At 47.0% G+C, this 23,816-nt stretch overlaps 1 protein-coding gene across 5 annotated transcripts in view; it reads left to right on the forward strand.

The window, feature by feature from the left end:
* MGRN1 (mahogunin ring finger 1) overlaps positions 1 to 23,816 on the forward strand; it is a 47,747-nt gene that overhangs the window by 8,720 nt on the left and 15,211 nt on the right. For all 5 annotated transcript variants that reach the window (XR_008482810.1, XM_054271196.1, XM_054271193.1 and 2 more), the window contains exons 3-6: positions 1,204 to 1,292; positions 8,058 to 8,204; positions 17,584 to 17,701; positions 21,102 to 21,168. Coding sequence is in view for 4 of the 5 variants with exons in the window: in XM_054271196.1 (XP_054127171.1) it covers positions 1,204 to 1,292; positions 8,058 to 8,204; positions 17,584 to 17,701; positions 21,102 to 21,168 (421 nt within the window). In the remaining variant the exon portion in view is untranslated. The remainder of the gene's footprint in view (positions 1 to 1,203; positions 1,293 to 8,057; positions 8,205 to 17,583; positions 17,702 to 21,101; positions 21,169 to 23,816) is intronic.

Here is a 23,816-nt window from a genome sequence, read left to right on the forward strand (position 1 = left end):
CACACTCAGGTCACAGGATGGACAAGGAGGAATCTGGAAAGTCTTTGTTTAAGCAGGAAGTGCAGTTGGGCAAGAGAATTAGGGAGGAGAGACCTGAGCTGGAGCTCTGTGGTTGTGTCAGAGCTGGGCAGGCCTGGGGGTGCTCCCCACATCCCCTGTGCCCTCCCTGCAGGGCTGAGCTGGCACAGTGCAATACCTGCATGGCTCAGCCTGGTTTCCTTGCTGACATCCCAGCTCTGGGTTTCATCATTTCTCCAGAGGGGAGTGGGGGAGAGCCCAGTAACACCCTGGGACATTTGCCAAGTGGGTTCAAGAGAAGGAGGCTGTTGTGGAATATAGTTTGCCTATGTAAAGTTAAAGCCCTTTGGCAGCTCTGATTAATCTTCAAGGAAAAAGAGAAAAAAACACTGAAGCACTGAGCAGCAGCACTGTTTTCTGGACATAGGCCCAGTTCTTGCTTTGGAGTGAGGGAGGCTTTGCCTCATTTCTAAGGAAATGTGTTGGTGGTCCCTGGTGCCCAGCAGGCAGCTCTGCAGCTGCACAGGTTGTGATCACCACAATAAGCAGTTCCCTTTGCATTTCTCACTGGAGATCCTGTGCCCACTATGGGGAATTACAGTCTGAAGCATTATTGTCCCTATTTAAAGGACAATCTGTGAGGGAAGATTTCTTGACTGTAGAACAGAATGAGGCCCCCTATCCCTGTCTCTTTTCTTTTCCAGAACATTTGCCCCATTGTTTCAGAATAAAAAGAGTTTCCCCCAGTAATCCAGGGCTTCAGCATGCTGATTAGCAGTCAGATCACTGCTTGCATGCTGCAGTACACATGAAAGAGCTGCATTTCTTCTGCTCAAGCTGGAGGTGGATTCTTTAGTGGAAATAAAAGCTTGGGAGAGCGAGGCTTTCCTGACTGAGAATTCAGGGTTGAGAGAAGGGGCATTTTCATGAGGTCTTTCTTAAAGTGTGCATTTCCAGTATGAGCTGTTGCTGGGCCAGGGCAGGATTTTCACCCTGAAGCATGCTTAATTTATCAGTAAATAAAATTTGCTGTTTATCAGTAAATAAAATTCGGTGTTCCTTGTGGCTGCTGTACTGAACACCCTGAAAGCTACATGCTTCTTGATTTGGGTAAATTGCATGCTAGGTAACATGCTGCTACCCTTTATGATGTAATAACAAGAATGATTTGCCTCTTTGTTGCAGTTTCCCTACATAACTCCAGCCCCACACGAGCCAGTGAAGACACTGAGGAGTTTGGTGAACATCCGCAAGGATTCTCTCCGACTTGTCAGGTACTGCCATCACCTGAACCTTTCATTTTTCTCACCCCAGGGATCTCTCAGCCACAGCCAGACTGTACTGGTAAGCTTTTGGAGAATGGCTGACATCCACATCCTTGTTGCTAGATATGTTTCTGTGTTCCTTTTTGAGGTTTCAAGTGGTTTATGTGCTCCTTATCCAAACAATCTGTGTTTCCAAGCAGGACCAGTGATGTGTCTGTTTCTGCAGGACAGACTGGAGGGGTAAACAAAGCCATGAAATCATTAGCACGAGCAGAAGGTATTAGTCAGGTCAATAAACTTTACAGACAGATTCCTTCCTGCATTCCTGTGCAAGGAGAAGCCAGGAGGGAGCTGGTTCTGGTGCGAGTCACGGGCCTGGAAGGCTGATGGGTCTTGAGTGAAACTTCCTCAGTTTCTCCTGCTGCCAGGATGAAGTTTGGTCCCAGTGTTATGCATTTGTTTAGATGGCTTGTGTCCCATGCACAGGGAAGGACAGGCATGGGGATGGTAGCTCTCACTGCTCCATGCTGAGATCTGAACCAGCAGAGCTGGATTAAAGCACTGCCTCACACTCAGACCTGCAGCTGTCCCCTTTCCAACAGATGGCTGAGGCACAGGGCCCAGCATTCAGTGCTTTGTTTGGGTCTGAGCTCTGGGCAGATGTCCAGGCAGAGCCTTTCCCAACCATCCTGGCTGGAGTCACTCTGGATTCTGTGTCTGGGGCTGGAGCTCTGGCAGGGCTCCAGCTGCAGCTCCCAGCCAAGGTGGCTCTGAGAGCCTGGTGTAACATGAGCACTTGGAGTCATAACCAAAACCCCTCAGTTTGTTTTTATGTGAAAACAGATGTGGGTTTTCTTGTTTGTTTTGTTTTGTTTTAAATGAGCAAAACCTGTGGTTTCAAAGCTGATGGAGCTTCCAAATAAGTGACCATTGGTAAACTGCTCTGAAAGCTCTTTGGTGTTTCAGCATAAGGGTGAAGTACTTCTCTAGGAAAAAAGAGAAGGAACATAAGCCAAATGGGAAGTGGCTTTTTCCCTGAGAGGGGCCTGGCTGTGAATGGAGCAGTTGGTGTGGTTTGTACATATGGTTCTGTCATTCTGCTCTCTGTGCTCACGTCCCATGTCCCAGAGCTGCAGCTCTGGATTATTTGGAGTGCTATTTGGAATGTAGTGTCCATGTTGACATTATCTAGGTTTTCATCCCTCCAATTCCTGGTACTTGCAGTTCTTTTTGTGCCTCATGAGCTCTCACAGGCTCCTGTGCTGCTGCTGCTGTGTCAGTGCTGACGACAACACTGCCAACATGACTCTATTGAATTTTGCACTGATGTAGACCCAAAATGAGGTTTTAATTGGCAGTCCCCAAGGGTACATTCTGTCTTGTGCTCTTCTGGCCCAGAGGCTTTGTCTTCCTCCCTCTGTGCACGTAAAGGACACTCTGTGCCTCTCCAGCCTGGCTTTTTCACAGCCAGTGGTTGAGCTTTGCACGTTCTTTCCAGAGCTGGTCAATTTACCACATCCTCCACCAAATACAGTGGTACTGAGCCAAGTGTCCAGGTGCAAAGTTCTGAGTGTATGTTCTGATGGTAACATCCCCCATAAGCTTTTTCATAGAATCCCAGACTGGTTTGGATTGGAAGGGACCTTGTTTCACCCACTGTCCCATGGGCAGGGACACCTTCCACTGTCCCAGGCTGCTCCATGCCCTGTCCATCCTGGCCTTGGACATTTCAGGGATTCAGGAGCAGCCACAGCTTCTCTGGGCACCCTGTGCCTCACCACCCTCACAGGGAAGAATTTCTTCCCAATATCCCATCCAATCCTGCCCTCTGGCAGTGAGAAGCCATTCCCTGTGTCCTGTCACTCCAGGCCCCTGTTGAAAGTCCCTCTCCAGCTCTCCTGGAGCCCCTTTAGGCACTGGAAGGGCTCTGAGCTCTCCCTGGAACCTTCTCTTCTCCAGCTTGTCCTCACAGGAGAGGTGCCATGGAGGAATATGGGGAAGTGTCCACTCTGGCCTTCTTGCCCAGCTCTGACCAGACAAAATTCTGAGCTTTGCCAGATCCTGAATTTTGAAGGATAAACAATAAACCTGTGGATATTGGTGTTGAAGTTCTGAGTCTTCAATGTCACATGTGATTTTTTGATCTCTGGCAGGAGCAACCTGTGAGCCTCAGAGCAGGGTAGCAGGAATTTTGCTGTTAACCACTAACTGAGAAAGGCTTCCTTCTATTTTTCTTGTGTCCCACATTTAGCCTTGGATTGGAAGCTTTGTTTTGGAGCTCCAGTACCTGTTGTGCTGGCACTGGCTGTTCCTTCTTCTCCTGAAAGCACTTCCAGCTGCAGGAGGAAGACCAGCTCAGCAGACAATGTTTGTTGTTGCACCCTGGGGCAGCTTCTCTGCTTCAGCTCCTGGGCTTTGGACAGCAACAAAAGCATTGAAGGAATCAGCAGCTGTGGTGGTTTGGGAGTGTGTCTGAAGCATCAGGAGTGTCATGGAGAATAATCATGGAGTGTTTTGGAGGAGGGCCTGAGAGAGGTGGGTGGTGGGGGCTGAGGGGAGACAGGTGAGTTACAGGGAGTGAGAGAAAGGAAATCCCTTCCCTCTGCAGCACAGGGGGCTGATCTTGGTCCTTGGATCTGTTCATCCTGTGCTGGAGGTGTTGAGGGGCTGGGACTGCCTGCTCTGCAGGCTGGATGGTGTTAAACTGGACAGATCTTTGCAGAACCCCTGTGTTTGGTGATGCTCTCCCTTGTGGAAGGCAGTGCTGACAGAGGTGTCACTAATTCTGCTCTCATTTATTGCCTGCTCAAACACTGGGTAAATGCAGATCTCACTCAGTCAAGGGATACTTCACATTTATCCTGCATGTCTGCTGGGTTGGTCAGACTTTTGAATCTCCTCAAAGGATAAAATTGGGTTCAGCTCAACCTAGTTCTATAAAACTGTCATGGCTGCTGTTAATTATATTTTTATCTTTTAATTCTTTAACAGACAATAAAAAGCTCCAGGCTTTCCATTGTTTTATCCAGGAGTGATGTCAGACCAGGTGGCCTCAGCTCCCTTGGTCATCCTGCTTTGCCTTTTGCATCAAAATGTTGGATCAGCTGTTTGTTCTCAAAGGTGGTCAGTCTCTTTCCTCTGTTCCTGTGATTGTGAAGGCTCTGATGCACCTCTGTGCATGACCCAAAGGCACATCCAGCAAAGTCACTGGTTCCCAAATCTGTGCATGCATCTGTGACCACCCCACATGGACACTGTGTAGGGCTTGGCTAAATGGGCACTGTAAAATTCAAGTGCAGGTGGAGACAGACGAGCTCTTGAAGCACCTGAACCACCTCCTTGTCTGCCACATCTCCTTCAAAGAAAGAGGGATGCAGAATGTGTGATTTTTGTCCTGTTACTTCCCTGATGTTACATCCCACCATTCCTGCACCTTAAGGTGGCATATGAGATGTCTCTGCCTCTCAAAGTATGCACCACAGTAGGCTTTGCCTGTTCCTTGGGCCAGTTACCATCTGTACAGTCCTTTCTCACCTGAACTCTTTGCTCTGGGGCAGTTCATAGAATCCCAGACTGGTTTGGATTGGAAGGGACCTCAAAGTTCATCTCCTTCCACCCCTGCCATGGGCAGGGACACCTCCCACTGTCCCAGGCTGCTCCAAGCCCTGCCCAGCCTGGCCTTGGGCACTGCCAGGGATCCAGGGGCAGCCACAGCTGCTCTGGGCACCCTGTGCCAGGGCCTGCCCACCCTCACTGGGAAGAATTTCCTCTTCATGTCTAATCTAACCCTGTCTCTGTCAGTGTGAAGCCATCCCCCCTTGCCTTATCAATCTCCAGTCTCTCTGCATCTTTCTGTACTGTTCAGGTACTGAAGGTTGTGGATGATTTTCTGTGCCTCCTTGCTGTGACTGTCACCTTTTAGGCACTTTTACCTTGCCCTCTGCTCAGTGGTGCTGTTCAGGCAGGCAAGGCTCAGCCTCTCCTCCCTGCATCCTTCACAAACCTTCCCTCCAGGCACTGCAGTGGCCCCTCAGTGGTTTCCCAGGGCAACAGATCCAGTCTAGCTTTAACCCCTTATCTCCTTGGAAGCATGGAAGCACATTCTGAGTGCTGGCAGAGAGCTGCAGGGTGAGGCTGAGAGCAGGAGGGTGATCTGGGTGCTTTTTGTGACTTCCCTGAGAAGACAAAGCAGGCAGTGGTTGTGCCAGGGATGTGTTTGTGTGAGAGCTGCCCCACACCCAGGTGTCCCCATTGTTATTTGGTGCTGTCACAGGTATCCCAGTCTGTGCTGGAGCTCTCACATGTGCTGTGCTCTATTTAATACCTACCTGTGCATGAGGTGAGGCTGAAGGAGCCTCTGCCTGCAAGAGCTGCTGGTTCCCCCACCCTGCTGCTTCTGGAAGAGGTGCCAAGTCTGTCATAGCCTGGATCCTTCACTGAACCTCAGATCCACAGAGTGCAGCCCAGCAAGAGGTGATTTGTGCTGCTGCTCTCTTGGGCACACACAACACTTGTGGGTGGATTGCTGTCATCTGTGTTCTTGGGTCAGTCCAGCACAAAATGTTGGTGGTTCCTGTGTTCTTTGGGTAAATCTGCCCTTCTGGCCAGTGTTTCTTCTTTACAGCCTCCAATGCCATGATTTTCACTTTGAATGCAACTAGCTTGTGTGAAAGTCCCATCTTGCTCTGTACTGTGTATTGTGTCCAGGTTTCTGCAGATGTTAATACTCCAATTCTTGGGATTTATTTTTTTTTTAATACTGGCATGTTGGGTGTTTTTAGCTTGATTTGCTGCTCTGACCTAGGTGAACCTCTGGCCAAAGCCTCTCCAAGCCCTTCAGACAGGAATGTGGGTGTGTGCCATTAGTTAGGGGTTACATTAGTGCAAGTACATGTGTTGGATATTTGATTATACTGCTCTTAAATTTTATTTTGCACCTTCTGTATTAAATTACTGAAACTGAACATTTCATTCTTGTTCAGTGTGGTGTTAAATAAAATTCAAGCTGGAACCCTCTTAATTAGGCAGCAGTTGTTATATGTCAGTGAACTTGATAAACAAGGATTCCCTTGACAATTTTAGATTGAATTATGGAGGTATGTCTGACCCATTTCTGGGTATTTTTGACAGTACAGTGTATTCATCAGGGCTGTTTAGTGAGGGGAGAGGCTGATACTGTGAAGACAGAGAGGATGCCAAGCTTTTCCTGAATAGTTCAGCTGCTTGGCTGTGACCCAGCCATCACAGCAGTTAAGGTGTTACTGATGAACAAGTGGGGCTGGAGCTGGGTGACAGGTCAGTGCTGTTATACCTCTCACAGGCAGCCTTGCTGCCCTCACCATTCCCACACAGAGCCTGAGCTCACACTGGTACCTGTGGTCATGGGATTTGAATTTGTGGGGAATCTGCTGCTGCCCTGCCAGTGAATCACATCCATTGTCTGTCACTTTGCTCTTTGAGGCAGGGAGAGCTTGGACAGCTCAGGAGAGGAGGACACTGAGGGCAGAGCTCAGGGAGGGCTGCAGCTCCTCTTGAGGGGCAGCTTCAATCTCTGCTCCCTGTGACAGGGACAGGGAATGGCTGGGGCAGGGCAGGGTCAGGCTGGATTTTGGGAAAGGTTCTTCCCCCAGAGGTGCTGGCACTGCCCAGGCTCCCCAGGGAATGGGCACAGCCCCAAGGCTGCCAGAGCTCCAGGAGAGCTTGGACAATGCTCAGGCACAGGGTGGGAGTGCTGGGGGGTCTGTGCAGGGCCAGGGGTTGGACTGGATGATCCCTGGGGGTGCCTTCCCACTCAGGATATCCCATCATTCTGTGATTTTCTTGTGGTGTGGTGTGGTGTGTTGGCTCCTTGTTCCAAGATCTGATGGTTTCTCTGGCCACTCCTGGCACTCTGTAAGTCCCCCTGGCCCATGGCCACAGCTCACTGCCCCAGAGATGCCTCAGACCTCTTCTTCAGTGGATTTGTGCTTCTTCCTGCAGTAGGGAAAAGGAGTGACCTTGGCAGTGATGATCACACAGTGGGATCCAGCTATGCAGGAGCCTGTAGCCAAATTAGGCTTTTACATTAATTAAAATAACTTCTCATTCTATTGGTTGTCATGTGTCTGTTTGCAGTTAGATGTGTTAATTTTTGTTCATACAATAAATGCATGTGAGCTCCCTCACAGCACCAGAGGTTTAGTTGATCATTTGTACATTTAAAGGTGTTTGAAGTTCTGATATCTGGATGTTTTCTGAGCTAAATGTCATTTTCTGTGTGATACTGGAGGTACCTTTTGCTGAGCTTCAGGAGTTCTTTTTGTTACAGAAACCTTGGGGTTTTTTGTCTCTCACCATTTCATTGCAGAGTTAAAAGAATTGCACTTCAGATTTCTCAAGTCCATGCAGGATTTCTTTAGCCCAAATACTGAGCCTAATGTGAAGATGTAAAAGGAAGGAGGATGTTTCTTCTCCTCAGCATTTGAGAGAAGAAAGGGAGATCCTGAATGTCATTCTGTGTCCTGTCACAGATCCTGAATGTCATTCTGTGTCCTGGCACTGTAGGGCTGGGTGAGATCCCTCACCACCATCATTAGTTCTCTTCAATAACTTCAGTCACATCTTGGAAGAACCTTCCTCAGGGGAAAGAATGGAAATCTGGGAAGCCCAAGGTGGAAGCCTAGGCTGCTTTGCCTGCCTGGAACACCAAGGCTGGAGTACTCTTGTCTCTATTTCCAGAGTGATCTTGTTAATATCTCTTAAGATGTGTTCTGATCCTGTGGCATTGCCTTCCAGGTACAAAGATGATGTTGACAGCCCCACTGAGGAGAATGGGAAGCAGAAGGTTCTGTACAGCCTGGAGTTCACCTTTGATGCAGATGCCCGTGTTGCCATCACAATCTACTGCCAGGCCACAGAGGAGTTTGTTGGTGGCATGGCCGTGTAAGTCCTGGGCTGGTGGGCACAGGAGGGGCACAGCAGCTGGGGTGATGAGCTCTCAAACATCTCATTATTCACCCCTGAGGCAGGGCTGCCACACGTGGTAGAGTGGGAAATTTCTCTTTTTTCCTGATGATTTTGAATATTACTTTCAATTCCCTGACACAGCCAATATCTTCTCTTGTTCCCTTTTTAGTTTAGGTGTAGGGAAACCATTCTGTGTGCAGCAAAGGAGAGGAACTCACAGCTGTATGTTTTGTCAGGGAAGTGTTCTGTGAAATTAAAAACTCAACCACCCTTCCCTTCAAACACTGCCTATTTTTTCCCCAGATCACCCAGTTCACTGCCTTTCTGTGTCCCTGTGACAGGAACATCTGGGCCACCAAAGTAAAGTTCAGTCTGACATTACCAGAGTGAGTCTGTGGCATTGAGGCCCACCCAAAGCCCATTTTGGGATAAATGCCCAGCTCAGCACTGGCTGTTGGGAGAGGGGAGAGGATTTACTTCCTGCAGCCCTGTCTGTGTGTGTTTCCTGCCATGTGCACATTACTCTGTGGTTAGCTCTGGAAAGAATGACCAAAATGACATCTGTGGGAACCTTCTCATATCCTGATAGTACATCCCTCCAGAATTGAAAATCTTTTTATCTAAATCAGCACATTTAAACCATTCCAGTCAACACTGTATCCCACAAGTGTTGTATGAAAAATTTCCTCTCTATGTTCAGACAAAGGTGGCTGGAACGTGCTCTGCTGATGTGAGCTGGGTACATGTGAGCTGCTGCTATGGTATGGTGCACTTCAATGGCCATGGGACGAAGAATTCCTTTGGCTCCAGGGGTAAAGGAAGATTCAGGCTGCAGAAGCTCTTGGCTTCCTCTAGCAGAGGCTTTTGGCTGACCAGTGGCTCCTGGACATAGTGCTGATGGCTTCTGCAGTGATGCTCTGGAGCTGGGGCTGAACTTTGCCTTGGTTGAAGGGACCTGCAGAGGCTTCAGCAGGGAGAAATATCTATGGCAAACCACAACAAGGCTTATTAGTTTATGCAAAGTACTAACATCCCACTAATGATCAATGAATAGTGTATTTTTAGGAATGAGAGTTGCTCAATTCTTCAATCCAGATATGCCTTCCTTCAAACTGGAGTATACCCTGATCCAGAATTTTTGTTTAGGCCCCTTTCCCTTCTTCTATTGATGCTTATGGCTGCCTTTATTTTGGGGAGGTAATAAATGAGCTCCTTTTTAAAGTGCTTGAAAATTCTCTCTCAACAAACTGAATACACTTTCTGTTTAGATCCAGCTTTTCCAGAGCAGAGCTGAATGCAGCTTTAGTAATCCTGATGAAGTTTCCATGTTCTGTCTCTTAGGTCCTTAGGTTTCCTGTGAATTTAGTGCTAGTGAAGGTGTTGGAATGGCAGCCTTGGAGATTGAAGTCCTCTTTCCCTACCAGGTACAACGTGGAGAGGTGCCCAGTGTCCCTGGTGCTGCCCTGCAGTGTTCCCTGGGTTGTGACCTCAGAAGGAAACCATCCATGGGCTGATGGGGAGAGCTGAGGGCCTCTATGGCCAGGGTGGATGTATTTACATTGCTAGGCTTAAACCATGGCTTAAATCTGTAAGGCTTTGTTTGAATCATTGATTTTAATCTTATTTTCTCTGTTGGTTTACCCTGAAGGAGAATTTCATTGTCACTGGTCAGTAGCAATGAAACATCTGCATCTCCAGCACAGTGAGCTTCATATCAAACCTTGTGTTGCATTTTTTATGCCACAGTCTGTAAAGAATATCCATATAGTTTAAAATCTATTTTTCAGACCCCTACTTTTGCATTTTATGCCAAAATGGCAATAACCCAAAGTTATTCTAAAAAGAAACATTTTAATTTATTTTTTTTAGCCCATGTCTTGAACCAGGCTGTGTTGGGCTGGAATTGTACCTGAGTGACCCAAGAGCAGCAGTGTTTGTTCTTGTTGCTTAAACTGCTCATGTTGGATTCTCAAAAGACTCTCTTGTCAAGTTATGCCTTCAAGAATAATTGCTTAATAGAATTGTTTTAGTTACCAAATATAACCACACAGAGAGTGTTTTCAGTCCTCTGTAACTTACAGTAGCTCTCCTCTTGGCTGGTTGGTTGGAGGAAGAAAACACAGGTTTTGATTCACTTAAAAACACTTTTTTCTGAAATTTAGTGCCATTCACTGAGTCACTGACTGTCACCAGTGCTGTTATCTGCCCTTTAAAACTTGTGCAGCAAACATGAACTACCCAATGGCCTTTAAATTAAATTTGAACAATTCCTAGGTAGAGTTTCTGAACATGAACAGAGCTGTTGACTTCCAAGAATTTTTTTTAATGTGAATTATTTTAATCCACCCTGTCCATGGTTCAGTAAGAGAGGGATCTCTTAGATGGCAGAGCTGAAGCCTGTGTTCCTGAACCCTCTGCATGAAACCAGGATCAGCAGTGATTTCCCCACTAATGAAAAAGTAGCCAATGGTTCTGTGCTGTCCTGCTGGGGTGGCAGCAGTCCCTGGTGCACTGAACCTTCTGAAAGGTCAAAGCACCCACATTCAGCTCTTTCTTCCACTTGTGGCCTTTCATTTAATAAATCACACTTCCATTCTCCATAATACAGGAATGAGGAACTGCCTGTGCCTGCTCTGGGCTGCTTGAACAATAAATGTTATGTAAATGTGGGTGCAGGGGCTGCACCAGGAGCCAGGGAACTTTTTGGAAGGCATGATCCTGATTTCGTGCAGATGTGTAGGGGGGAAGTCAGATACAAATATAGACTTTATAAGCTGCTTTAATTCAACCCAGGCTATTTTTCCATTTGGAAGTGGCTCCTGAAGCACGTCTTGGGGCCAGTGCAGCTGCCCAAGTAGGCATCTCTGCTTCTCTGGATTTGCTGGCTGCTAGTAAAAACCTTTTGAAGCTCTGATTTCAGCTTTGCAAAGCATTTCTGTAAGGGCAATGCTGTAATTACTTTGATTTATTCTTTTCAAATTCTAGTGGAAAAAAAAAATCTGGGCTGCATTCTTAGAGCTCTAAGTGGAGCAGTGCATTTCAGTGCACTAACAGGAATGCAGCTTTCCCTGCCTGGGCTGGTGGATTTTCCTTTTCCTCAATCTCTTTTGGTACTAACAGCTGCATTCATGGAACAAGCATGTGCAAAAGCTGTCCTGTGTATCAATTCAACACTTCTTCTATTGCACTTGATTGGGATGAAGATGCTCTTTAAAATCTTTAAAATAAAACACCTTTTTTTTTTTTTCCACTCTCCTAAATCAATGCTGAATCATAAAATGGGAGAAACTTTCTGTCTCCCTGTGAAAAGCAGGAATTTTCTCCCAGCTCTCAGCCTGCAGCATGGCTCCTTAGAAGTGCTAAACAAGTTATTCCTGCTTCCCTGCTGGAACAGCCACTGATCCTGATAGTATCAGCACTCCTGCAAAACTCCTGCCAGCAACGTGGTTGTGGTCATGGTCATGCACTTTGGGGTGAGAGCAGGGAGGGGAGGGAAGGGAAGGAAGGGTGGCTCTCCCTGAGCAGTGCCTCTGCTTGTTGTGGAGCCTCTGCTCACCTGAGAGCCACAGCACTGTGTGCTGGGCCTGGCTTTGGGATTAGCTGGTTTCCATGACCAAGGGGAAGCCTTTCTGCAAGCCAAGGAGCTTCCTCCTGCAGTTATTTGGGCTCCATTTAAAAGCTGGTGGCTTTGTCAGTCCTGTCCTGACCTGTCTCAAAGTAAGTTCAGCAGACTTTCCCAGGTAATTGTGCTGGGGGATACACTCAGCTGCAGTATTTCCTAGCCAAGATCCTGGGAACACAGAGCTGCCAACAGCTGCCTGCCTCTTGTCCTGAACTGCTGATCTCACAGGGAGCTGTGTCATCACTTTTGTGGGAGGACAGATGACCAGCAAGGTCTGGGGAAGGTGATTGTGTTGGTGATTGTAAAGGTGTGCTCACCTCTGCAGCCCCATGCCCAGGGGAAGGTACCTTGCATTTTCTGGTGCTAGAGTGCAGATATGTGTAGAAGCCTTTTGGATGAAACAGAAATTAGTTTAAATCTGGAGAGGACTGCTCCTCTCACCTCTGAAATGCTTTTTGCTTGGTTACTTTGTGGTGGGATCAGTTCTCAGAGGATGAGCTAGGGCATCACCCCAAGGGTAACAGATCTACCAGTGCCCAAGTCTCTTTAGTGGCAAGGAATTAGCACTGACCTGCCTCTGAACAGCTCAAGACCTCCCCTCAGTATCTTCAATTTTATTTCTTTTTCTGGCTGTGTCCATTTTCTCTAGTTTTGGAAATCAGGAGAAACATGGAGGTGTGTGAGCTGTGCCTCAACTGCTCACTAGTAATAATGTAATTTCCCTCCAGATAAAGGAGAGGGTACTCTGCATTGCATTTCCATTGTGGGGCTGGCAGCAGCTCACAGAGAATAGTTCAAAGACTCCCAGCTGTAGCCTGCCTCCTCCTGCAGTAACTGGTTCATGTGTTTGTACCTTAGATCCCCTGGTTTGGGAGACAAGTGTGTTTTTGGACAGGCTGCAGGGATATTTGTATTCTCTTTTTATGAGTGCAGCCCTGCCTTGTGTGGCAGAATCCTGGATGTGCACACCATTAGCCTGCTCCTGGCAGGGCCCCTGGGACTGTTCCACTGTAGGTGTCCTGCTGACTAGCAGGAAGGATTGTGCAGTTCAAACATGACAGCAGCAGTTCTTTCCTCAGGGGAAGAAGTCAAACCAAGCCTGGAGCTGGAAGCACTTAAAAGAGCCAGTTCTGAAGGCATGAGCAATCCAGGCAGAGAGGAGCTCATGATAAATATGACGTGAGAGCTTGGAGCCTTGCAGCCCATTCTTATGAAAAGCATCTTCCTTTTTGGACACAAAAGATTCTCTCCCATATCCCAGTGCTGTTGCCAAGTTCTATTTTCTCACTATAAAGAGAAAACAGAATGAAAATAGGTCAGACTAGCTCTGCAATCCTTGCCCTTTCCGGAGCTGTGCTATTTGCGTTGCTGATGTGCAAATGGATTTATTAAAAAAATAAACCCCATTTCCTTGTTTATTTTGCAATGCCCACTACACTCATCCCAAACCTCCTCCCACAGTTTCCTGAGCTGATGGGGGACATGACCCTGCAATGATTCCCTGCTCTGCCTGGTGTGGAAGTTGGAGGAGTTGGGTCTCGAAATCCAAATCAGCACACGGCTGTTTTCATTTGAGCTTGCGTAGGAGACAGAGGCACTCAGATGTTCCTTTGGTTATTTAATAGCCTCTGTCTGCTCAGGGCCTTTGAAAGGTGCTCTTGCTGCTTTTGGCTGTGGTGATTAATATGAATTCTTTGTGCAGAGGTTTCTTCTGTGTGAGGAAATCAGAGGCGAGTGCTGGGTTTTGCTAGGAACAGCCTTTGTGGCTTTGATCCAGGCACACACCAGTCCCCAAGGGAACACTGGAGTGTGCAGAGTTCACAGGATGGAGAGCCAAATTCTATAGATTGCAACAAGCACACAAACCCTCTGTCTGTCTTAAGAGCTGTGGCCTTTGTGTCTCTGTGTGTAGCTGTTGTGCGAGCTCTGAAGCCTGGCTGGAGTGGGAGGATGGTTTATAAGAGAGCTCTGCAGGGGCTGGGGGGGAATCTGGGCACTGGGGTTTCAGCTGTGTGGGGAGGGGGTTGTCTTTGCCTGGCTTGGAGTGGAAACTCAGTCCTGAAGGAAGTAGGAGGGGAGGAGAAGACTCTCAGAGATTACAAGTGCAATGCCTTAGCACCTGGTTAACCTCCAGACTCCTTGTGGGAGCCTCTGTGGGGTGGATCTTGTCTAATTCTCTGGTTTGGTAGTGTTTCTATTATCAGTAAAGGTCACTTAGAGTTGAAACATTTGCTCAGCTTCCCTCTTCCCCAAAAGCTGACGTGTGGGATCCTCCTCAAATGAAAGGGGAATGACCAGGTGGGGGAGAGAGGAGGAGAGTGGCTTGTTCCACATCACCTCCTGTCCCTTTGAACACCAGCAGAGCTTGACTGACTCTTTCCTCATCACCTGTAAGAGGACATGGAGCTGCCAGGCAGTCACAGCCTGAGGCAGTGACAGAATTGTTTCCTGAGTACCCTCTGGAGCTCTCCTGGTCCTTGGTTCACTGCAGTTTGCCTTGAAACACGTTTAGCTGTTGCTAGAGAAAGAGAACACTTGTTTTGGCTACAGGATTTTCAAAGCACAGATTCTCCCAGCCATTTCTAGTCAAAAGTGTTACCTAGGGGTAACATTGCTCCATGCATCCTGCTTTTCCTGAGGAATGGGGTCTGCACAGTGCTCTGTGTAAGTCAGGCAGCCTGGCAAGGATCCCTGTGTGGCACTTCTCAGTCAGGGGTCCCAGTGGGAGCAGGAGCTGCCCTTTGACTGCCAGGACAGCCCCAGTGCCAGGCACAGCTGAGGAGGGGAACACAGCAGTGGGGAAATCTGCAGGAGCTGGCACTGGTGCCCTGCTGAGAACTTCCCCAGGCACACACCAGGGATGAGGGAAGGGGGAAACACCCCAGTGAGCATGTAGCAACAGATAATTCTGCTTAGCCAAACTCTGCATGGCACTTCTGACTAGGGAGCTGCTTAGGGTCTGCAGGTGCCACAGTCTGAGTTCTCCATGCAGGCAGTGAGTGCTTCTCAGCTGACAGAGGAAAAGTGAGACTGAGGAATAATTTTAGTTTGTTCCAGTTCTCTCAGGAATCACTGGGATATAGTCACAGGCCCCTTATCTATCTGCTGGTTCTCTGATACACAGCTGGCTTTAGAGGGTCTGACATGTGGGAAGAAGGAGTCAGTGCAGAGTGAAGTTTGCTTTTTGTGAGTAAAGATGTGTCACAGAGCTCACAGGAGATGGGCTGCATGAACCCTGAGGACAGAGCTGGGGGCTGCTGCTGCCACCAGCAGTGGGGTACCTCAGGCTGCTTGTGATTCTCGTGCTCAGGGGTACCTGAGCAAACAAACAGGTTTAAAATAATGTGACTGAAGATTTCTGTGTTCTCCTGACCTTATAGGACAGACCCCCCTCACTTCTCCACTGTCCTCAGCTCCCAGTGGTCACAAGGTGGTTTTGTCCTCCTCTGGATGGAGGCCTGGCCTGAACAATCCAGTCTGAACAACAGCAGCCCAAACACTCAGCTTTCACACTTCCTGCAGAGAGAGGCAGTGTGTTGCTTCTCTGCTGTCCTTTATTCTTTGATACATGCTCTCTTTTTCTGTAACACATCTGCACACTTACAGAGCTTCCCTGCTGTTGTTTGCTGTGAGCCCCCAGCAGCACAGGCAGGGAGTAGATAACTGTGAATACAGCAGGTGCCAACCAGAGGGGCAGGGGATGGGTAGAGGCTCCTTAGACCCTGATATGCAGGATATCTGCTTTGAAACAGCTTGTCTAGTTTCCCTCCTGTGTAGCACAGGGAGCGTTGTGTTGTGCAGAGAGCCTTTGCATCCCAAAGGAGGATCCATTTCTGTGAGGCAGTCAGGGGCCATCAGACTGGCAGGGAATTCAGCAGCCCACTGGCTGGAGGTGCTCAGAGTTACCTGGCTGTTCAGATCCCTGTCTGATGTGTTTTGGCAATGGGGGCCAGGCAGTCACACAGTCTGAGGCATAAAGCTCACTTGGGGAAGCCTCCTTAATAATTTTGTCCTGCTCTTCAGCTCCGAAAATCTCTGTGCCTGGTATATGTCTTTTCCCAGGGACGGTGAGAGCAGCGAGTCAATGTGAGTATCACTCTGCCCTGTCCTCCTTGGAAGAGTGTTATTTGTTTTTCTGTTGCAGCCTAGTTTGGGTTTCTGATGCTGTAAATGCAGGTCCTCCAGCATTCCTGGCCCTCAGCAGCATCATGTTTACACCCCTTTCCCACCTCCACTCTCTCCTCTGCACTTTATTTCCAGTAAGTTCCTGACTTGCTGTCACCTTAGATAAGTCACTCTTCCATCTCCTGCTTTCCCAGCTGTGGAGGGAGAATTGTGCCTCTCTGCAGAGCTGGGAAGCTTTGAGAGCACCACAAAAGGAGCTAGATACAGGCTTGCTCTATTCATTGTGCTTGACAACTCAGTAAATAAAACTTCACTCAATTGCTCGCTCTGTAATTCACATATAAAAGACCTGTCACTCTGATCTCCCCCACACCATGCTTGAAATGCAAAGGATGGAGTGAGACCTTCTAGTAAAGCAGCACAATTTCAGCTCAGTGCAGGATGGGCTCTGAGGGTATTGTCATAAATAACTTAATGCAGACAGCAGAGTGCACATGGTGAGCCTGCCCTTTGTCATGACCTCCCAGCATTTAACATGGATCTTGTGACACTTGACCTTCTGGATCCTCAGAGGGTGCAGGAGCTGTTGGAGCTTTCCAGAGAAAGGCAGAGGATTTTCTGGTGGGGCTGGAGCCTGTCTTGTCACTGTGCCGAGGGAGGATGTTGCTGCAGTGTCTCTTGGGCAGGGGATCTCTCACCTTCTCTCCAGTTTGTCAGTGTGCTCTGAGCACACAGTTGGTCATTTGACAAGAAAGGCTTTGGTGGTAAAGGCAGCTTCAGCTGTTCCCACCCTGCTTTGGGGTTCACTCTTGTGCCAGAACTGGGAAAGGCTGTGCACATCCAGCTCAAGACATCACCCTTCAGAAAGGGGGAGTGGGCAGGGAAATGCCTCCTGGGGAGAACAGCACCAGGTGGGCTCAGGGTGCAGAAGATTGTGGATGGCAGCTGTGGTCCCGTTCCAGATGTTATCCCAGCCTGGCAGTGCTGGTGTTTCAGTGACAAGCTTTGAGACAGTGGAAGAATTGTGATGGCTGGGGTGGAGGATGGTTGGTGTCTCTCAGGTGCTGTTGGTAGCCCTGCATCGCCCCTGGGGAAGCACAGGAGGGACTGAGGAGTGGATTGAAGGCAGGATGGTGGAAGCCAAGCAGCATTTCCCCCTGTGGAGCTGTCCCATGGAGGCACAGGAGAGCTTTCAGCACCGTGCTGGGTTGTCTATTCCCTGTGTTAGGTCATAGCTCATTCTTCCTGGGTTTCCTGCAGAACTGAGGACTGTGCTGGGCTCAAAGCCAGCCTAAAGCCAGCCTAAAGCTAGGCCATGGGTTTAGGGAGCAGGCCTTTGCCCAGCTGCTGCACCCCCTGTATCAGCACCCAGGCAGCTCAGTATGGACACGATCAGACCTTGCCTGTCTGCGCTGCTTTCTCTTTCCTGTGCTCACCTTCTTGCTTTGACCTTTCCCTCCCCTCTTTGTGTCCCCACTGAATGGCTGCCAGCCCCTGCCAGCTCTGCCCTTAGAGCTGCCACCTGTGATTCCTGAGAGGCCGAGTGAGCGAGAGCAGGGCAGGGAGCAGTCCTTGGTCACGCTGAGTTTTCTTTTCCCCTTCCCTCAGATACAGCACAAAGAATCCCTCTCTGCAGTCTGAGACAGTTCACTACAAGAGAGGGGTAAGCCAGCAATTCTCCCTGCCTTCCTTCAAGATTGATTTCTCAGAGTGGAAGGATGATGAGGTAAGTGTGTTCTCAGTGTCCCCTTCTTTCCACACCCTGTTGTCCCCAAAGCACTGGGCTCTGTTTAGTGCTGTCCCCCACTATGGCTGGGGGACACTTTCTTCCAGCTCCTCTAGTGTGTTTTGTGGGTACTGCCCTGGGAGGAGCAGTATGGGAACTTGGCAGACAGATCAGGCCAGGAAAGGAGGAAAGGAAATCTAGGGAAGTGACTTTTGATATCAGTGAACAGCTGATTTAGGAGGGAGGCTGCAGAGTTTGCCACTGGAGCTTTTCCTGGAAAACCTGCTTTCCTTGGCCTTCCCCTCCCTGCCAGCCAAAGAGCTTGTGGGAACAAATGTCTGTCATGATCTCTGTTTTTGTGGGTTTTAGTTGTAAGATTTTGGGGGGTTTTGGGTGGTCCTCTAGAACAGTGGTCTCCAAAGTGAGGTGCAGGCAATAAAATTCATTGGGGTGTGACAAGGACTTCAGAGCTACATGTATATAACCCACAGATGATAAGCACACATATCTTGGGAATGTGTGCTCAAAACACACTACTGATGGGATGAATAGTCAGAATAGTGTGGAGACCACTCCTCTGGAAGAGTCCTGTTCAGTTAAAGGCCCACATCTGCACTATCCTGTAGCAGTACAGTGTTGTGAAGGGATATTCTCCTTCTGGGGCAGATTTACACTGGTGCATCAATGCTGAATGAGGGAATGTTTTCCTCTTCTTAATTTAACCCATAACTGCAAACAGACCAGGGCTTGGTTTTAATTAAGGTTTGTGGCTTTTCTGCATAGCAAGATTTGTGAAGTCCTGTTAATTTTGGTATCTTTGGTATCTGCAAAATTCCAACATGGGCAGTAAGCCTCTCATTTCTGAGCTTTAAAACTTTCACCCAAAAACTTCCCCTGCACATGGCATAGGGAAGGAAAGCCTTGGTCTTTCCCCTGCTCTGTGCAGAATTGTGGTAAGATGTTTCAAAGGCAGAGTAATTGTTCTGTGGCTGTTGATAATATATTGGTTCCTCTCCCAGGAAGTGCACACTGATAATGGTGCTCATTTCCTGACCCAAACATGTGCAAGTGTATTGTGTATGTGAACCTTGGTAGATAACTCTACCTATTAAAAAAAAAAAGAAGGAAAAAAAGGGGTAAAAAGGAAAAAAAAAAGAGTAATCTTTCATGTATTTGAAAGATTGAATAGCTATTGTCCTGAAGTTACAGTTACAGCTACAATCAGTCCCGTGCCTTAACAAATGCCGTGGTGGTTACCAAGAGCCTGCAGAGTCTGGTCTCCTGATGTCTTGGCTTCTCTGCCAATAGATGATTTCACAAGTTCAGCCTACAAAAGCCTGGAAGAGCTGCTTTTCAATCCCTTCTGTTGTCTGAGAGAGCTCAGCTCCCTTTCTTCTTAAAGAATTGAGAAGCTTAATTTTTACTTTTGTTCCTGTCAGCAAGGTTTTAACTCTAGTACTTAAGTCATATCCCTTTGACAGCTTAAAAGAAAAATGAGTTTCCAGCTCTCTTTACTTGTTCTGCTGCATCCTCTGTTTCCTTTTTTTTCATTGGTGTTACTGGGAGCTGGAAAAAATGTGGAACAAGCACTGTGATTCCAAAGAGTTTCCCCTCCCATGTCAGCTCTGTGTTACATATTGGTCCTTGTCCTAAATCTTCCCAACTGGCCACAAAAATGCAGCACTTTTATCTGAGACAGCTGGCAGTGTCTTAGCTGTGTGCAATTGACATTTCAGATTTCTTTCCAGCTTTGTTATTGGTGTTGTTCAAATCCCCCGGATTTATTTCACGTTTTTGTTTAGTGTAATACTCGGATATGACGTAGATCTTGGCTGGGGAAGAAGGGAGACTGATGTTATGTTGGGTTGTTCTGTGAAAAGCTTTATAAAAGTTTATTTTATCTTCTCATTTACTGATTTGCTTGGAAATTATAGAGTATGGCTTGTGTTGAGTGAGTTGTGTTCAGGGCCCTAAAAGTGAATGTGAAATGGTGCCTTAAAGAGGTCTTTTGTTCAAGAACACTGGAATTTGTATGGAAAAGCAACCTCAGTTCTGTGATGTGACTTTCCCTTCAAATGGTTTCTTTTTTGAGGAATTGGAGCAATTCAGGCTGCAGATGATGTTGGGGCTGTGGCAGAGTGATGGAAATCCCAAAGCACTGTCTGAACTGCTGCAGTCTCTGGGTCTCAGTTTTCATGGAGAAACTGAAAACAGATTACCTGGAGCATCAGGGTGAAATGACATCTTTTTTCCAGTCTTGGCAAAAGATGAGACAAAACCATCCAAGTTGGTAATTAACAAAAGCAACAGAAATCCAGTCCCTGAGCCACTTCCTTTCCTGGCTTAGGACACTGTTTGTAAGGTTGCCTTTTCCTTGTATTTCTAAGATGACACAGAGCTTTTGATGTGCTTTAATGAAGTGTAGGGCAAAGGGAGAATCTGAGACTGTTTCCCTTGCACTCAAATTTTCACTCTCACCAGTTTGAAACTCAAGGACCTGCATTTCATGACATGCCAAGAGATGAAGATCAGTCCTGTGTTTCCTTAAAGTGTTGTGTGAGCTTGAAGTTTTGCAGATTTTGCTCTTATGTCTTCAGGAACTTCATAGGGTCTCTTTGTGGTGTTGGGAGCACAATGTGCTGCTGTGCTGAGGCCAGTGTATCCTGTTGTGTGGAGGCAAAATTGTGGCACTGGATATATTTTGAGAAACTTATCCTACTACAAATCACTCAGAAGACTTTTAGGATCCATGAATTAATGAGAATTAAATACCATTTGTAATTCCAGCTGACATCCTTTGCCTTGCTTTGCTGGTGCTCAGTGCCACGTCCGTGTGTGTATGTTGGAGTTGACTCCCTTTTAAAGTTGGTGCCTGGAATTTTAAATCCTCCTGTATTGATGTAGGATGATCCCCATCTGGGGAATAATGTGCTCTGACTCCATGATTTCAGAAGGCTGAAGAAAAGCTTTATTAAGCTATACTATACTATATTACACTATATACTATAGCATATCAAGTTGTGCTAAAGAAAAACCTGTGACCTCTTACAGCTTTGACCTAATTGGTCACTCAATCTAAACAACCATCACCAGTGTCCAATTAAGAAATCTTTCTTTGGTAAACAGTCTTCATAACACATTCTACATATGCTGAACAACAGATGCAGCAAGTGGAGATAAGAATTATTTTTATTCTCTGAGTTTTCTCACTTCCTGGGGGAGTTGTGCTTCTGCTCTGTGTGAAGGGAGCTGTGGCCACACTCCTGCTCTGTGTGTCCTTTTGAGACCAGGAGCTGGGGGTGTGTCAGAAGAGCCCCTCACTGAGCTGACATAGTCTCAGTGTTGTCTTCAGGCAGGTTTGCTGTGAATTGTGTAACATCAGCTCATTTCTTTCCCTCAGCTGAACTTTGACTTGGACCGTGGCGTGTTCCCTGTGGTCATCAGAGCAGTGGTGGATGAAGGGGATGGTAAGAGTTGATCTTCTGTTCCCATGGTCTTCTCCTGGCTCTCTCTGAGTTTATGTGACCCCTTTCAGGACTGGCCTCCTTGGGGAGTGTTTCCAGAATAAAAATACTTCAAGAGATCACCATAACTTCCCTTTATTAAAAGGGCCAAGCTAACCACATAAAAACCATACTTTTAAAAATAGCCTTCATTATTTTACAGGAAAAATGGCCAGGTATTTAATGTTGGAATAGTGTTTAGGAGAGCTCCTGCCTCTGCCACCAGTGCCAGGCACACAAATTAGAGCAAATGACATCCTTGCTTGTTGGGTTTTGCTTTTGCAGTTTATAGGTCAAGAAGGATGGAGCTGTGCTTTTCTCCCTCTTGGAGGGGTCAGTTGTCATCCTAAAAACCTGGAAATGGGCAGGGAAAAAGAAATGGCTTTAAAGTACTCAGGTCACTCTTCAGCCAAATGCAGCTTCATTCAGCAGTTTGAAATTATGCTTTTTCTGAGGATGTTGAATGGTTATAATAAAAGAGCATAACCTTTCAGGAGAAATAATTGTTGATTAAATTTTAAAAATAATTTAAAACTAATCATAATTTGAAATTATGATTAACTGATCATTATTTTTTAAAGCACACTGCTCTTTTGGAGAGGGTAGTCCAGTGAATATTTAGAGTGTTATTTTTAGATTATTATTCACCATAGATGGTATTTCCCTTAGGGGAATTGTGCTTTTGGGCTCATCTGGAGTGTCAGCAATGAACAGGGCACAAGGAAGTCACATTTTCTTTGAAATTGGGGGCTTTTATGGTCAGGAGAACCAGCATTTCACTTCTGTAACATTTTGTACAAAAATTAAGATAATTAGAAAAGAAAAAAAAATCCATTGTTGGTCACATTGTTTAGGTCAGTCACTTGCTCAGTTTCTTATGTTGTAAATGTGAAAAAGCTCAAAAACTCATTACATTGTTTTACAGTCTTCCAAGCAGACAGAAATAGAACTGAATAAGCCAATTTAAAGTGTGACTAACAAAGCACAGTGCAACATAAAGGAAATTACTTCCAAAGTGCATCTATTTTTAGTGATTTCAGGCACCCTTAGTAAAATCGACATATATGTGTAGTTCTTGACCAGAAATATAAAACAGCTTCCTCTGTTTATGGAACTTCTGGCAAGGTGTTTATACTCTGTAATGTTGGGCTTGTCTAGAAGGATCAAAAATAGAACAGGAGGCAGTATGGGAAGCATACATTTATGCACATACCATGCCCAGCCTTAGCCAATAATCTACTCCCATCTATTTTAATAACCTAGAAAACCAACTGCTTTTAAATCCCCTTTCTGGAAAGAATATCAGCACAAAAATGTGTGACATTTGAGGAAATTGTGCATTTTGGTTCTTTTTTTAACTGATGGGACTGGAAGGAGCTGGTGTGGTGTGTTTGGAGCACCTGGAAAATGACAGCTGTTAAACAGGGTTGAATGGTAAATTAAAATAGCAGTCAGGAGATGCTGATTTGGACTGAACTCTGCCATGGCCTGCAGTGAGAGCCCTGCCAGTGGGATTGTTCCCAGGGAGAGGCACAGAACAGGAGGGAAAGGTGCTGCACAGAGCAGCTCTCACCACTCTGAGCTGTTACCCCTTCCTTGGCCATTCGCACTGAGGGAAGGGACCTGAATTTTGCTTACTCTGAGACACAGAGCAGCCTTGCTCTTGGCTAGCAGTGAGAGGAGCTAGCAGATGAATTCCCAGTTTTAACCCCCTTCTCTGCATTGTGTTGTGTCCCTGATTGCACCCAAATTACCATGACCAACTTCAGTTACCCAGCAAATCTGCAGGCAAATCTCCCCTGTCTCATACAGCTGTTTCCAAACATGGTCTGAGTGCCACAGCCCAGTTCCTCTGTTGTCCCTGCTGTTTGGAGCTCAAAGGAAGCTGTGGAGCTCCTTTCCCTTTTGGACAGAGTAGGAGTTGCTTCCTTGAGCTGCACCTTCCAGGCAGAGCCCTCCTGCCTGTGCTGAGCACAGCCCTCTTCACTCCAAGCAGCCTGAGAGCTTCCATGCCTTCCTTCCCTCTGTGACTCCTTCACAAACTCTGTCTCCCACTTCCATATGAGGAGTCTGAACAGGATTCAGGAAAAGGATCCAACCAGCTGGAGCTGAACAGAACCTCAGAGTCAGAGTGAGAGAGGCTGGGATTGTACCTCACCTCCTCTTCTCTCTATTGCTGAAGTAGCCAGGAATGCAGTACTGAAACCTCTGACAGCCCCTTCCTATTGCTGTGAGATTAAAAAGGAACCCTCAAGTTTGGAAGAGGGAAAATGTTTGCCTTTGGGGAAAGCTGGACAGAGATGTTTCAGTGTCTGAAGTCAGTATGAGAAATAAATGTTTTATAAGCATGTCTGACCAGACTGAAATAAAATGATAAGTAACAGGGCTGGAAGTGCTGCCAATTGCTGTTAAACCAGATAGCTCTGTGATAAATTCAGTTAATTAAGCTCAGGAATTTCAGGGGACAGGAGAGTCCCACTGAGTGCTTTGTTTTACTGTCCCTTTCCAACCTCTGCTAACAAGGTGGGATAGTTTGGAGCACCCAGGACAATGAAGGCATGGTTGTGTAGGGCTCAGCAGGGTTTTGTTCTTGCTCTGTTCTGAACCCACCT

This window comes from Melozone crissalis, unplaced genomic scaffold, assembly GCF_028551555.1.
Source record: "Melozone crissalis strain CALT ecotype California unplaced genomic scaffold, PUWL_Pcris_2 ptg000012l_1, whole genome shotgun sequence".
In the NCBI taxonomy this organism is placed as follows: Eukaryota; Metazoa; Chordata; class Aves; order Passeriformes; family Passerellidae; genus Melozone; species Melozone crissalis.